Source organism: Dendropsophus ebraccatus, chromosome 4 (assembly GCF_027789765.1).
Source record: "Dendropsophus ebraccatus isolate aDenEbr1 chromosome 4, aDenEbr1.pat, whole genome shotgun sequence".
Classification (NCBI taxonomy): Eukaryota; Metazoa; Chordata; class Amphibia; order Anura; family Hylidae; genus Dendropsophus; species Dendropsophus ebraccatus.
Window position 1 is genome coordinate 130,988,871 of NC_091457.1, and position 16,912 is coordinate 131,005,782.

At 45.0% G+C, this 16,912-nt stretch overlaps 1 protein-coding gene across 1 annotated transcript; it reads right to left on the reverse strand.

Annotated features, from left to right (window-relative positions):
• Nucleotides 1–8,776: 8,776 nt before the first annotated feature.
• Nucleotides 8,777–16,907, reverse strand: SELENOK (selenoprotein K). The gene is made up of 5 exons (XM_069967020.1): nt 16,800–16,907; nt 16,199–16,289; nt 12,760–12,843; nt 9,965–10,054; nt 8,777–9,522 (listed from the first exon to the last, which is right to left on the reverse strand). Exons 1-5 carry the CDS (start codon nt 16,816–16,818, stop codon nt 9,519–9,521), a joined length of 288 nt encoding a protein of 95 aa, XP_069823121.1. The 5' UTR covers nt 16,819–16,907; the 3' UTR covers nt 8,777–9,518.
• Between the last annotated feature and the right edge of the window lie 5 nt (nt 16,908–16,912).

The window sequence follows — 16,912 nt, forward strand, 5'->3', positions numbered from 1 at the left end:
CCAGTCACAGTATGGTGGTATTGGTCAGGTCTGGTATGGCGGTGTTATCCAGTCACAGTATGGCGGTATTGGTCAGATCTGGTGTGGCAGTGTTATCCAGTCACAGTATGGTGGTATTGGTCAGGTCTGGTGTGGTGGTGGTAAATGTGACGCCTGGAGCTATAACCTATCAATCTACCAATCCTGTGGTGAGAATTCCGTCAGACAATATGTAGACTGTTTTAATCATTGATTCAATGTTGAAATTTGTTTATGTTTTAAGCAGTTAGAAACCATGTAAAACGTGATGTTTGTACAGGTAGAGAAATACATGTGGCCAAAACCACGCTCCCATTTCTTCCTCAGTAGTCATGTGCTGTTACCAGGATTATTGGCCATACGCCTATTGGTTACAGCATGATGGTCTGGTATCAGCTGCATGTGGTGACGTACAGTAAATGTGGGAACGCGGCCTAAGACTGATCAGATATCAATATGATGTTCAGAAATGAAAAAATCATAATGCTAATTGACGAGTGAGGATGGGGCGTCTACAGGTTTAGTTCCTAGGGCAGCAGCAGCTGGTAATACGGCCCTGGGACCTAAATCTGCTTTCTGGGTTTCCTATCCTTCAGGGCCTCCTAGTAAATGCCATTTTATAATACGGACCATGGTTATGCCAAGTACAGATCCAGGGTGCAGTTTATGACACCTCTGTGGAGCTCATTGAATCCCCGTCTCAGGCACCACCCCCGCAGGACCACTTCCCGTAATGTACTAGTTTTACATGGAGTTTTACATGATCAGCAGGTAAAACAGAGACCAGCACATACAAGTCCTTGTGGCTCTTCTTAATATACATTCATGGGATGTGAGGCGGTTAACACACCAAGAGGTTTTTGCCTGGGAGGATGAATGTTCTTTTAAGTCCAATGTAATTGTAAAGCTTTAAAAATCCTGAGATTGCAATTGCTTTTCTGTTGTGGCTTATTGGCTTGTAAACAAGATCACAGGGCTCGTAACAAGCAGCTGCCACCAAACTGCTGCCTCTGCTTTCCCCACTTCTAAGGACTCCACTCAGTGGAGAGTATTGGGCTGCCTTATCTCGGAACAGGCTCACTGAAATTCTCCTTGAATAAACATGTTTAAGGACGTTGGGAAAGACTTTCTGATTAAAGCTCACAAAGTATTTCATTTCACACTTCTTCATAGAATGCCGGGACAGTGTGCGTGTCCAGGGAAGATAGAGCAATCCTCAATGTGTTAATCTGGAGGAAATACAGCCAGCCTGCAGAGAGACCAGTATTCCTCTAAAGTACATTACAGCCTCCTCTTAGGTTATATTAGTGCAACAAAGAGTTTTCAGCTGTAAACTCCGTAATCTGGAAATTATAACATTAAAAACTGCATACGGGCATTTATGATGACAGATCGGTATCAAGCTAACATCTGCTGGGATGACAGAATGCTTCTCGTACTGTTTTCTCATTATCTTTACTTGTGCTGCCACAGGTTTCTCTGGTTTGGCCGATAACCCTAGACGTGTTTGAAGACTCTTTAAAGCCAATGTTTCATCATGAAATTACTGTACATACTAGGGCCCCATTCACATCTCATTCAGGCTGTTCATCCAAGACTAATCAACAACTTACTAATTTTTGTTCTTAGAGGCTAAAATAGCCATTGCAGCTTCTTGGAAAAAAACAACAGTTCCTATAGAACTGGTGAGAAGCAAGTTATAATGGATAATGGTAAACAATGGACTTCATGGATTTTATGTTTAATGCCGGCTTCTTAGGAAGTGGAGTGGAGGGATGATTGGTTGGTTGAGGGGATGGACAGGGCAAAGTTTACCCCTCCCCCTCTTGTTTTTGTGTTCACTTTCTTCCCTTTTTCTTAAAGGTTCTCGCACTCTGTTTATATGGATGAATATTGTGCGGGTGTTTAGTGGTTCACATTGAGGATTTCTCGCCCCTGTGCGCATTTCCGCTCATCCCATAGACTCATGTCAATTCTTTTGGTGGACGGCGGAATCCGCCTTTGCATAGAATGGAGTCTATGGCACAGACGGAGGCCGCGAGCAACGAAATCCACTTAAACTTCTTTGCGCAGATTCCTCAGTCTGAATCCACCCTAAGGGGTGGGTTCACACTACGGAATTCTCATGGATAAACTCTGCGGAATTCCGCAGTATGTCCGCGCGCACGGCCGCGCGCCTTTCCCCCAGCTCCATAGACACCATTCTATGGGCCGACGTATTCCACTATCCGCCGAAAGAAGTGACATGTCACTTCTTTCGGCAGATAGCGGAATACGGCGGCCCATAGAATGGTGTCTAAGGAGCCAGCGGAAAGGCGCGCGGCCGTGCACGCGGGAAGCCGACGGAATTCCGCAGAGTTTATCCGCGAGAATTCCGTAGTGCGAACCCACCCTTAGAGGTGTTTCCTTGTTCTATGTTGATTGATTTTGTTCATTACGAAATTTTAAATCAATAAAAATAATGTAAACCACATTCGGGCTATTTACCTAAAGTTTACGATGGGATACTGGCAAAAAGTAATGGTAATGTATACTGCAGCGGGCCTATTCACTTTAATGGACTGAACATAGTCTACTAGAGATTACATTTGGTCTGATTACAGATGTTAACATTTATTTGTATAGCACACACAGATTCCGCAGCGCTTCACCTATCTGTATGTTTTTATTTTACAGAATGTCTCAAATGGTCTGTCTGTCTTCTGGGCTGGGCACAAGCCTGAGCCAATGAAACAGCAGAGACAGCAGACCATTTAGGCTCAATGCATGCATCCCATGCTTTCTCTGGTGCTCTATTTAAAACAAATATACCACTTTAAGGCCAAAAATAAGAGTAACATATCACCCTATAGGCGCTGCTGCAGTGAATAAGCTGGTGTGGATCCTTTTTTAATTGGTCACTTGGTTTGCATTATATTTCCATGTATTCGGAAATGCTAATGAGGTCCATTATGCACTGGAGGCAGGCCCGGCCCTGATACACACACCTCTGCCTGGCCCGGCCTGTCACTGTGCCATGATCTCCAGCGTCTCCATATATGAATTGTAGTTTTGAAACAGCTGGAGGGCCACAAGTTTGACACCCTCTCTCTCTACAGCCTTCACTAGTGTTTCCAAGTACTCTAATTTTCCTGGATCTTCAAAAATATGAGTTGGGAAGTATATATACTAAGTATATATTTTTGTTTCTATCACAGATAGACAGACACAGTTTTCTATGTAATTCTATAGTCAATACAGTAGTACCTTGATTTAAAGGGGAACTCAAGGTAGAGGGGGGGGGGGAATGAAACTTCTGCAGAAGCAAATAGCATTACTTACCTATTTATCCCAGTTTTGAAACCACCAAAAATCCATTTGTTTGGGGGCTTTTTGTTCTGTATTGTGTTTCTGTACTTCCTGGTTGAGCAGTTGTACACAGTACTACAGGTTCCAGAATGCAATGCTTTCCGTCAGATGTTTATCACAGTCCCCCACCCTGCCCATTTCCCGCCCAATGCTGTTGCAGAACATTCTAGGCTGTGTTCACACCTTGCAGTTTCATTGTGTTACTGAATTATTTGCAGTACTTTATTATTTCATTGTGTTCCTACCCACACAGCACAGTTACTACCTGTAAAACTATACAGCACGCTGTATTCTCAACCTGTAACACTGATATTGGAATAAAGAACTTTTTTAATTTCATTTTATTTACTTTTTTCATCTCAATGCACATATTATAATCGAACATTTTTTATCTTTGAGGTTGAGCCCCACAATAAGGAGTTTATCCAAAACTATCTTACATGGGATATACTATTTATGCCTCTTTTTTGTCCAGGTGGGATTGCCAGTGCCAGCTCTGATCCTCTGGGCCGTTTAGCATCATTTAATTGTGTAACTGCATCATTTTTGTGAATACGCTGCAGTACTGCAATGAAACATGCGTGAACACAGCCCTAATTTCACTCCAGAGTTTTGCACAATCAGCGAAGTTGCAGCAGCTGCTTCTGGCTGGTCAGAGATGGTGAATCACTCAGGCAATAGGGGGATCCAGCCAAGCCTCCTTTGAGGTCACGCCCTGCCCCCTGTCTGCATCATCAGCCTGTGTTCAGCAAACACACACAATGTGACACAGAGGCATGGAATTTTTTGTCTCCTAAGGGGGGATAGCAGAAGGAACAGGAGACAATGTGGATTGGCACAGAGGCCATTTTTCTTCACTTCCTGGATTTCTATCAGCTACCAGTGTGGCAGAACCATACAGATACAGTAATACATTGTATAGACACATCTATATAATTTTTAATGTACTTTTAATAGAAAACAAGTTTTCCTTATGTGGAGTTCCCCTTTAAGAGTAACTTGCATTGAGAGCGCTTTGCAAGAAGAGCTCACAGTTTTTCAAAATTGTTACTTGGCTTAAGAGCATTGCTTTAGTTTAAGAGCTCCCTGTACTGTGTGGAAGGGGTAGGGGCATGGTCTGCATGGCATGGTCTACAGCACTGTACTCTGACCCAGGAAGTCTTCCTCACCTTCCAAATCATAGCAGATCCAGTTCAGGCTGGGGCTTACATCAGGGGACAGGACTGTGGAGGTAATCTCTCCATAGCTGTAACCCCTGTCTCCCCAGAGAGTGCTGTTATACTGTGCCCACATATTCCCTGCTCATTCCTTCATGCTCCCTGCAGTCTCCATGCGCCCTTGTTTTCCATCCTCTCCATTACTGTACAGTAAATTATAATATCACATATTCTGCTGTTTCTAAATGTCTGTTTCATTTGTTTAACATGTTATTCAGAATTTAAAAAAAAAAAATCATTCTTTTTGGGGCGTGGAATCAATTGTCTGCATTTCAATGATTTATTATGGTAAAATTTACTTCAGTTTAAGGCTATGTTCACACGGCGTATCAGACCGGCCGTTCCAATCTGTGCCCGGATCATTGCGGCTGGTACTTAAGTACCTGCCGGATGATCCGTCCGGCCGCGGAGCTCTGATGCGGGCGCATCAGCGCGCGCCCGCATCAGAGCTTCCCATAGCCCACAGTGAAGCAAGCGGCCGGAGCCGCTTGCTTTACTGTGTGCACTGACAGGTCTTTCTGCGGCTGGAATTCACTGATCCCATTCAACATAAAGCTATGTCACACACCGCAAAACTACGGCCGTAGTTCTGCGGCGAGAACTATGGCCGTAGTTTTACATAGTGTGAACATAGCCTTAGAGTGTTTAAGATTACAAGCACGGTCCTGGAACGAATTATGCTCGTAATCCAAGCACCAAAAAATGACATTACATTAGAAACTGTAACACGGTGTGTTTTGTTAAGAGGAAAGCAAATAAGATATAACAGTAGTACAGAGATACAGTCTTTCTGTTGGCTGCATTCTGAGAACTGAAATATGATGCACAATAGAAATATGGGGGAGAGTAAGATGGCAAAGCGAATCTTACTATAGGACAGAGCGATAAGTCTCCCCCATGGTTTATATTACAGCCATACTTGTGTTCCTGATAGAGGATTCTATTGTAGAGTAAATCGAGGAAGACTTTCCCACGTTGGGTTTAGTACATTACCCTTCAGCATTTCTGATTTCTCTAGGTAAAGCTTCCAGCAAGAGTTCCATTTCCCTCTATCTCCAGCACAGGGGAGATCAGGCCTAACACAGTGGCCATTAAAATCAGAGCAGGACACTATTTTGTGCTCACCTTCAAGCTCACTATTCGCTCGAGTATTGCAGTACTCGATACTCGAACAAATACTGTATGGTGTTTGGCGGCTTTAATGAGCAAATAAACATGCGGTAAAAACGGACATAGCAGCTATGTTGGCTGTGGGCATAGCAGTGATTGGCTGACTGCATCAGGTGACCCGGGTCTATATAGACTCAGGTCTCCAGATGCTCAAATCACTTGTGGTCTGTTAGCTGGCAAAGAGCTGCTGGAGCAGGGACAGAGCTGTATACTGTGGAGTGTGCTTTAAAATAGGAAGATTTTGTTATCTTAAAGTAACAGAAAGCACGGGCTAGACTAGTGGGAAGAGACAAGGACTTCACCCTTACAGTAGAGCTGGGTGATACGGCCAAAAAATAAAATCTCGATTTTTTAAAAATTTTGGACGATTCTCGATTTAAATCTCGATTTTTTTTTTCCTTTTTGCTAAATAAACAGAATAGTTTTGTCCTTGCAGCATCAGATACTATTTTAATGACATTTGAGACAACTGTATTGCTTCTCACTGTAACAGTGCTCCCCTGTAGTAGACAAGCCCCCTGTGTGCCATTCTGGGCCCCCATATAGTATAGGAGATCTTCTTTGTGTGTTTAGTAGTGGATAAGGGGTGTAGTAGTAGTAGTACAGGTAAAGATGAGGGGTGTAGTAGTACAGGTACAGATGAGGGATGTAGTAGTAGTAGTAGTACAGGTACAGATGAGGGGTGTAGTAGTAGTACAGGTACAGATGAGGGGTGTAGTAGTACAGGTACAGATGAGGGGTGTAGTAGTAGTACACGTATAGATGAGGGGTGCAGTAGTAGTACACGTATAGATGAGGGGTGCAGTAGTAGTACACGTATAGATGAGGGGTGTAGTAGTAGTACAGGTATAGATGAGGAGTGTAGTAGTAGTAGTACAGGTACAGATGAGGGGTGTAGTAGTAGTACAGGTACAGATGAGGGGTGTAGTAGTAGTACAGGTACAGATGAGGGGTGTAGTAGTAGTACAGGTAAAGATGAGGGGTGTGGTAGTACAGGTATAGATGAGGGGTGTGGTAGTACAGGTATAGATGAGGGGTGTAGTAGTAGTAGTACAGGTAAAGATGATGGGTGTAGTAGTAGTAGTAGTACAGGTATAGATGAGGGGTGTGGTAGTACAGGTATAGATGAGGGGTGTGGTAGTAGTACAGGTACAGATGAGGGGTGTAGTAGTACAGGTACAGATGAGGGGTGTAGTAGTAGTAGTACAGGTAAAGATGATGGGTGTAGTAGTAATAGTACAGGTACAGATGAGGGGTGTGGTAGTACAGGTATAGATGAGGGGTGTGGTAGTAGTACAGGTATAGATGAGGGGTGTAGTAGTACAGGTACAGATGAGGGGTGTAGTAGTAGTACAGGTATAGATGAGGGGTGTAGTAGTAGTACAGGTATAGATGAGGGGTGTGGTAGTAGTACAGGTATAGATGAGGGGTGTGGTAGTACAGGTATAGATGAGGGGTGTAGTAGTAGTAGTACAGGTACAGATGAGGGGTGTAGTAGTAGTACAGGTATAGATGGGGTGTAGTAGTAGTAGTACAGGTATAGATGAGGGGTGTAGTAGTACAGGTACAGATGAGGGGTGTAGTAGTAGTACAGGTATACATGAGGGGTGTAGTAGTAGTACAGGTATAGATGAGGGGTGTGGTAGTAGTACAGGTATAGATGAGGGGTGTGGTAGTACAGGTATAGATGGGGTGTAGTAGTAGTAGTAGTAGTAGTACAGGTATAGATGAGGGGTGTAGTAGTAGTACAGGTATAGATGAGGGGTGTAGTAGTAGTACAAGTACAGATGAGGGGTGTAGTAGTACAAGTACAGATGAGGGGTGTAGTAGTACAGGTATAGATGGGGTGTAGTAGTAGTAGTAGTACAGGTATAGATGGGGTGTAGTAGTAGTAGTAGTACAGGTATAGATGAGGGGTGTAGTAGTAGTACAGGTATAGATGAGGGGTGTAGTAGTAGTACAGGTACAGATGAGGGGTGTAGTAGTACAGGTATAGATGGGCAGCTAGGGGGGGATGGAGGGGGACTGGGGGTGACTGAGGGCGACTGGGGGTGACGGAGGAGGAGTGGGGGTGATGGAGGGCGACTGGGGGTGATGGAGGGGGACTGGGGGTGATGGAGGGGGACTGGGGGAGATGGAGGGCGACTGGGGGAGATGGAGGGCGACTGGGGGAGATGGAGGGCGACTGGGGGAGATGGAGGGCGACTGGGGCAGCTGGGAATGATTGGGAAAGGAGTACACATAGCCCTCCTCCCCTCACCCCGGCCACACATGCAGGTCCCGGTCTCTGCAGGAGGCTGCAGGGACTGTAGTGGTGATAGCGTCGCTGCCATTACTGGAGCTGTACAGCAGGATCAGGGGTGAAGATCCTGCTGTACAGCTCCAGTAATGGCAGCGACGCTATCACCACTACAGTCCCTGCAGAGACCGGGACCTGCATGTGTGGCCGGGGTGAGGGGAGGAGGGCTATGTGTACAGCTGGGGAAGGTCGGTCGCGGCTCTGGGGGACTGCCGACCGACCTGCACCTCGCCGCACTTCCCGCCCGCCCGGCACCTCCACGCAGCGCCGCCCCCTCACTTCCCGCCGGCCGTAACCTGCACCTCATGGCCGGCCGGCACCTCCACGCAGTGCTGCCCGCCCTCCATCTCCCGCCCGGCACCTGCACCTCCCGTCCGCCCGCCCGACTGACTCTCCGCGCTTCTCTGCCCTTCTCTGCCCGCAATGATTTTTTGTGAAAATCGAATTTACGATTTTCACAAAAAATCTAATCGATTCTAACCTTCTGGGCGAATTAATCGAATTAATTCGATTAATCGCCCAGCCCTACCTTACAGTATGCATGTCACATCCTCAGCCGCTGCATGTTATAGCATGCCCACAGGCGGACATGTGACTAGTTCTCTGAAAGGGTGGGGGTTCTAGATATGGTGCTCCATATGGTAAGCATCATGTGGATATGCCATAAGTGTATAAAATGGCGAAACCTCTTAGGAAACCATTAAAATGAACAGACAACATGAAATTATTGTCACTGTATAACAAATATTTATTTACAGTTTTAAAAATATGAGAAGAACACAGCGACATTCTGCCATCAAAAAGGACGAAAATCTATTTTATCTATGAAGAAATGACTTGTTCAATGTCTATGCAACAATAAAACAGGCCATGCGTAACTTTCCTCTGAGATATGTACATGGCTATGTATATGCAGCATGTTTATATTGATATCTTTAGGAAAAGTGCAGAACATGAAGAGTGAAAAAAAAAAAAGAAAAAAAAAACCCAGACACAACACTACTATTAGATTGCCAAAATAGAAAAATACAATGGCGTCTCACTATAAAGACAGTATGGGTGGGCGAGTATATCAGAACCTATTATAATGCTGGTAAGGCCTACACGAGGAACCGTTGTGTGCCATGAAAAATAAATTATATGACATGCAAAGTGGCTTTGTGCTGTTGACGGATTCCAAAGTCGCCTTGGATGTTGCAGACCTCTTCCATCCATACTTTGCCCATGTTCTAAGTTCAGTCAAATAAGACACAGAGTACTACAAAAAGTACATTTACAGTTTTACATATGCTTCATCAGTCATACTGGATCCTGGGTAAGGAATGCCCAGTGCAACATCATACGTCTGCAAGGCTGCAGAGCATCGCACATGCAGAGGAAAACATGAACAGAGTAATGTGCTCTTTCCTTGTCTCCTTTTACCGCTTCATGTTCTCCTCTAGTTGCCTGCCTCCAAGAGCAGGCGTTTACCTGAAAAACAAAAAAAGAGCATTGTATTAAAAATATGCCTCGCCCCTCCTTTAAAATAAAGTCTCACCAAGGGTAAAGAAATGTAGTAAAAGTAAGATTAATATAGGAAATCTGCCCATAAAAATAAAAAAATTCAAAGAGCAACGTGTCCACAGGCTCTGAGTTGTACTGCAACATATCTCCATTTAAAGGGCTTTTTTCCAGGATTAGAAGAACATTTCCTTACAAAAAAAAAAAAAAAAAAAAAAAAAAAACAACAGTACTTAGGGAACTAAAAAAATCTGTATAGTCTAGGGAAAAAGAAGGGTAATGGGGAACATGGCTGAAAACTTTACATATGTTACATGGTTAAGGAGTTCAGGAAGGAGGAGGATAATATTAAATGAAATAATATAAAGGCAGACTAGATGGACCTCATCTCTTATTTAGATCAGTCACATACCTTCCTCATCCACCTCCGGCCATTGGTGGAGGGCTGGGGCCAGAGCCATGGTTGATTCGTCCCATTCTACGTCGTGGTGGTCCTGGAGGACTGCAATACATAAAATACAGTAATAAGATGATTATATCTGATGAAGAGATCTCAGACTTTGCTGCTTTTTATTTTTGTACATTACAGAAACAAACAATTGGTTACCAGCCACAGCTCTGTACATTCGGCTGTGGTTGCCTTCTATCCCTCATTACTTGAAGCACAAGTACAAAGCTCTGATCAGTTATTGGGGGCTCTAAATGATGAAATGGGGGCACCCACAAACACAATAAAGGGCAGATTGACATCGAATTTAATGCCTGCTCATCATTTACTGTGCCCTCTTTTTGCCCAGTTGCCTCTTTCTTGCCCCTCTAAAACAGACAAGTGCAGAAGGGGTTAAATAAAGGTCAAGCTGGTACTGTGTTGAGTTAAACTAAAGGGGGAAAATAACCCCTTACAAAACCCTTGAATTTTGATTTACATCTTTTTACAACTCACCTAAGTGCTATAATATTTTTTTTTTCACTGAACAGTATGAGGGCTTATTTTTTGCAGGACAAGTTGTACTTTTTACCCTTTATTTTACCATATAATGTATTATGAAGCCACAACAATGCAAGGGTGGGTAGAATTAAACATAACTGACTGCAGAACTTGCATGACCTAATTTGCAATTTTGTGTTGCAATAGTTTTTTGTAAAACTACCACGCCTTATCCCATTTTATTTTTACTATGGGGCAGTACGCATCATTTTTTACCAAATTTGGATAATTTGGGTTTTATTTTACATCACAAAACAAAATGTCTGGATTGTCACATGCTGACCACTAACATTTTTTTCTTCCACCTACGGAATTTTTGCACCTTGATCTATAGTTTTTAATCAGTGACACAGTCGTGGACCTGCACCTATCTTCAGATTGGGGGCTCTCCAGACCCCTCCAGCTTGCTTGCCGCCGCCAGAGGTGGTTGGGAAGCCAAGAACTGCGGAAATCAGCAAGTTACACAAATAGTGTAACTCGCGGGCTAACGTAATTTGCACAACTTCCATTAAATTTACATGGGAGTTACGCAATTTGTGCACTTCAAGGTACCATGATCAACTAATCTCTGATTTCAATAATTACCAACAGTTTTCACCTACAGATACTCAAAGGTGAAGTCTGGTGATTTATAAAATCCATCAGCCAGCGTGGGGGAATTTGATAACAAGTACTAACTTACCAGGCAGATCGATGCTGCACCCCCCCCCCCCCTGCAGCAGGTGTCGGAAGTTTGTGGCGTGACATTACCAACTTTACAGAGACCTGAACACTCCACGCTGTAGTAAGTGCAGAGAAAACGCACTATAGGTGTGTTTCCCAAAATAAGTTAAAGGGGAACTCCGGATAAGAAAGATGTGTTTTCTATTAAAAGTACATTAAAAGTTATATAGATGTGTCTATACAATGTATTACCATATCTGTACGATTCTGCCACACTGGTAGCTGATAGAAATCCAGGAAGTGAAAAAAAAATGGCCCCTGTGCCAATTCACATTGTCTCCTGCTCCTTCTGCTATCCCCCCTTAGGAGACAAATCTTCCATGCCTCTGTCTCACATTGTGTGCGTTTGCTGAGATCAGGCTGATGATGCAGACAGGGGACAGGGAGTGATCTCACAGGAGGCTTGGCTGGATCCCCCAAGCCCCTGAGTGATCCACCATCTCTGAATGGCCAGAAGCAGGTGCTGCACTAATTTCACTGATTGTGATGGGTGGGGGAAAGCATTGCATTCTGGGAACTGCTCAACCAGGAAGGACAGAAACAATACAGATCTGCCACCCCCCCCCCCCCCCCATATGATTCTGCAGAAGTTTCATAGTTTTAACCTCTACCTGGAGTTCCCCTTTAGGGAAGGGGTACTCCAGCGGGGGGGGGGGGGGCACTTTTGTGCTGGGACCGGGGAAGAGGTGGCCTAGGGAAAAGACATCCACTCACCTCCCTGGCTCCAGCGGCGGGTCCCACCTCGCGGCACTCCGGTGCCCAGTTCCCGGCTGCTTCCGGGTGTCTGACGTGGGCCCGTGACGTGACCTCTCATGTCCGCTTAGTCTCAGGTCCACTCAGCCAGTCAGTGAAGGAGGCGGGATCCGTTTCAAGTCCGCTCAGATCCCGCCTCTGTCACTGAGTGGCTGAGCGGACCTGAGACGGGAACCGGGCACCAGAGCGCCGCGATGCGGGACCCGCCGCTGGAACCGGGGAGGTGAGTGGACGTCTTTTCCCAGAACAAAAGTGCCCCCCCCCCCACTGGAATACCCCTTTAAGTAATTTTCATGACTTCTGTTGGGAAATAACATATCTTAAAATTATTTTGCCCAGACTTTCCCTTTAAATGCAAATTATGGGTCAGGAAAGGGCTGATCTTGAAGATCAGTAATTCTTTACTTCTTTTCAGCATGAAAAAATGGTGGAAAACTAAAAACCATTGGCAGGGTATTAAAGATCAGATATTTTTTTTCTTTCGAGGGGCTCCAAATGCTAAAATAGGTTAGGAATCATATTGATGTAAGGGACATTTACGTATTACAGTAAATTGAATAGGCAGCATTTAATTCTACATTTAAATAACAGGAAAATGTGAGGCCTTCACCATTTAGAGACGACCACCAGAGGTTCTAGCAGATTGGCCAATAGTGATCAGTTTATCACCAAGGTGGCTTCATTTTGTACCTTGAACATTGCATGTGATGTTTTAGTAATGCAGCAACCATGTAATACATTACCCTCTTCCGTCATCATATCTTGAGCTGGATACAGAGCTTGAACATCCCCTTCTTGTCAAGTCAGGTCGAATCATACTCTGAAAGCTAGAGATTAAAAAAACAAAAATAAAATAAAATAATCAGAATAAAGTAATTCTGTAATTTACCCTTCTCCATCATATTCGTGTCAGAGACGCCTTTATGGTGCTGAGGTTTTTACTTTCCTGTAGTCACACATACTGTATAAGGTTACAAGAATATCAATGTAAATCTATTGTACAAGCGTCAAACCTGCGGCCCTCCAGCTGGTGCAAAACTACAATTCCCATCTTGCCTGGATTGCAAAAGCTTCAGCTGTCCAAGCATGGTAGGAAGTGTAGTTTAAAGCGACTCTGTACCCACAATCTGTCCCCCCCAAACCGCTTGTACCTTCAGCTAGCTGATTTTAATTCAAGATCTGTCCTGGGGTCCATTCAGCAGCTGATGCAGTTATTGTCCTAAAAAAACAACATTGAAACTTGCAGCCCTGTGCCAAACTGCCGTGCCTAGAGTATCTGTGCCCTAACCTTGCACTGCCCCTCCGTCCCTCCTCCCCACCCTCTTCATCATTAGGAATGGCACTGCAAAGTTTGGATACAGTATAGTGCTACATATATGGTTGTGTATCTATATCGAGTCTATTGCTGCGGCCTCCTGTGTGAGGTCATACAGAATCTTGGCCTGTTCTTTTTCTCCTCTTCTTGGCAATGTCTTAAAGTCTCGTTTTGTTTCCCTTTCCTTTTTTTTTTTTTCTTTTTTCTTGTGTAAAGTTGTATGTCTGAAAATGGAAAAACTTTCAATAAAAATTATCTGATTTAAAAAAGGAATGGCACTGCAGGAGGTGAGGAATAGAAGATTACCTGCCTGGGGCATTCCTAATGATAAAGAGGGTGGGGAAGAGAGACATAGAGGTTGTGCCAGCCATAGTCACTCTAGGCCCCGGCCGTGAGACACAGCCTTGCAGGATTAAAAGTTGTTTTTTAGCACAATAACTGCATCACCTGCCGAACGGACCCCAGGACAGATCGTGGCTTAAAAGCAGCTATCCGAAGGTACAAGTGGTTTGGGGGGCAGAATGTGGGTACAGAGTCGCTTTAACAGCTGGAGGACTGCGGATTTGACACCCAACCTACTGGGACATGGAGAGGTCAATGGTTGTGGCTTTGGTAGATGGCACTAAACTTAACAGTAACTATGGATGTGATTGTTTAATTAAAAGGGTGAATATATATATATATATATATATATATATATATATATATATATATATATACACACACACGCGCCCTTATCAAGGCTTGGGGATGATGCAATTTCTATTATTTTAGTATTCTCATGTTAAAAAAAAATAAACTACAGGCCACGGCTTCCCTGACCCATGTAGTATACCAGAGCATGGTTCCTGTGGCTGGGCTGAGGATGGCACCTGTCTACAAGCAGTTTATTGTCTATTCTAGGAGGTAACATGTCTTATGTTCAACTGTTATTTGTATTTCTCTGTACCCTGTAACTGGCAGGCAGAGAATGGGTTACATGCTTTACACTGAACACCACACAACAGCGACACCTACTGTCCCTAGTGGAAACTGCTCTAGGTAGTGTAGAGATAGTGTATTAAAGGACAAGTGCCATGAAAAACTTTTTCCCAGTAGATGAAGCACATTACAAAGTTATATAACTGTGTAATGTGCTTCAATCACCTATCTGCCTCCCTTCCCTGTCTTTTCCCCCCTCCACCCCCCACCAGGAAGTGTCCTGACTCACACAGACCTGATTACTGTCGTCACCCTCACCAAGCTCTTCTCTCAGCTCCTTCTCCTGTTACACTAGCCTCCCCCCTCCGCTGCCTTGTCAGAAGACAGGCTTGCTCAGCTCCCATTGGCTGAACAACTGCAAGCCATCACCTGTCACATCTCACTTGCTTATCTTCCCTCAGACTGACTCCGGCAGATAGGCAGCTCCCCCCTCCCCTCATACCCTCTCTCCTGCTGCCGTGGACTCAGTGAAGGAGTCATGTCACTAGAGAAGATAAGCTGAGCAAGCAGAGTCACCTGACAAGGAGGGGAGGGGGAGGCTGGTGTAACAGGACCTAGAGCAGCCCTCCTGCTGATGACTCATCCTCACAAGAAGGAGCTGCCTGGTGACGGTGACGACAGTAATCAGGTCTGTGTGAGTAAAGGAGACTTCCTGGTGGGGGGTGGAGGGGGGAAAAGACAGGGAAGGGAGGCAGATAGGTGATTGAAGCACATTACAGAGTTATATAACTTTGTAATGTGCTTCAATTACTGGGAAAAAGTTTTTCATGGCACTTGTCCTTTAATCCCATAGGAAGTTGCTAGAAGGGGGAGGAGTAGTCTCCTCACAAGACCGAGCTGTGACAGGAAGTAGAGTCCAGTTCAGTGTAGTTCAGTCAGTGTGCAGTCACTGGCAAGTCAGTGTGTACAGCCTCTATACAGTGCAGCTAGTGGTTGTTCTGCAAGCAGGCCAGCCAAGCCTGCTTGTTACTAAAGAAGGGGAAGGAGATAAAGGAGGAGAGACTGAACCAGAGGAGAGTTCTTCAGAAGTATTCACAGAGATACAAGGTATTTCTCTAGTGGGAATCCTAAGGGCAGAACCCCTAAGCAAAAGGACTTGAGCATACTGGGTAGCAGAGATAACTGAGGCCTCTGTACCCATCTTCCTGAAATTCGGGGGGTAAGATTGACTAGGACCCCTGGATACCTCTGGGACCCGAAAGTTGTGGCCTAAGGCCCGGCCCAGTAACGGAAGCAGGAAGCTCCCTAGCAGACTGAGAGGGATAACAGACTCAAGCACCATTAGGGGAAGAGATCCACAGGGTCACGGTGCCCATCAGCATTCCACACACTACCAGACTCTCCATCAGTACAGTAACCCAGTCAAAGCCGCCAGTATTCACCACTGTATGCTAAAGGACTGTATAACACCTGCAAGTCTTACAGTAAAGGAGTTGTTGTTACACTGCCTCCCTCCTTGAGAGAGAGATACCCGGGAAGCGCCAGAGAGTCCCCCTGTACCTGCAGAAGCCCTCGTGCCCACCTGTGACCGTGACAAGTTCCAGCCATCCTGCAGGTATAGCACACTCTCCCCCTGCAGCCCTCAGTGCATCCCCTCACGGAGGAGCTCAGCGCCACACTACCAGGAGAGACTACCATCACCATCATCCTCTCCTCATTCCCCTCACTCTCTTCCCGTTACCCCGGCTCGCTGCACCCACACAGAGTGATTGACAGTTCTCCCTGGATTTGAGAGGTTATATAACAGTTATTGTAACTCCGCTGTATTCACTTAAATGAGGCTGAGCTGCAGTTCAGTGCACTGATCCTAGACTAGAAGGACCACACACAGAAAACCCTGAAGGATTTCATGACAAAAAATAAATCTGAAACAGGCTGATACTTACAACAAGACGACAAAGTCTGTTATCCCCCAGAATAGGTCTGTAATGAAGGAGAGCCTCCATGGAGACCTCCGCTGCCCATCCAACACTTGTCCTAAAGAAAAGGATTTAGGGTTTATTCTCAGTAAAATAAAGATATACAGAAACTGATGTTAAAGTGCAGGTCCATGTATAAAGCAAGCCAGCTCCTAGAGATGAGCAAAGCAGCGTGTGGTTTGTTTAGCTTTGTAGGAAGTCAAAGCAGCAGTTTTACAGCAAGAAGAAGACGCAGACAAGTGTTATACAGGTATATACTGAATGTGCAGCATCTAAGCTTGTGGATGGCGCAGAGAATTACACCTAAGAGTATAGGGGGTGACAATATCTCTTTAAGGGATCCTGTCACGTGATTGTGCTGAAGCTGACTGCAACTGCATAACGGAAAGTCACCACAGTCCTTTAAGGGTTAACATTTTGATAAGTGTTACAGCCGTAAAGCAGTGTCGCTGTATGCAGATCCCTTATAATGGATATAATAGCGCTCTCATTATGTATACTATACATAGAAGAATACCCCCTCCCCCGTCCATAGAGCCCGGTACCGGCAGCAGCGCACAGCTCTCACCGTTCGAGATATACACCATGTTGTGGCCGCTCCAACTGGTGACTCAGTCTCTCTCGTTCTTACGGATGTCCTGGTCACATGACCTGGGAGGTGGAAGCCGCTGATTGGCTGCG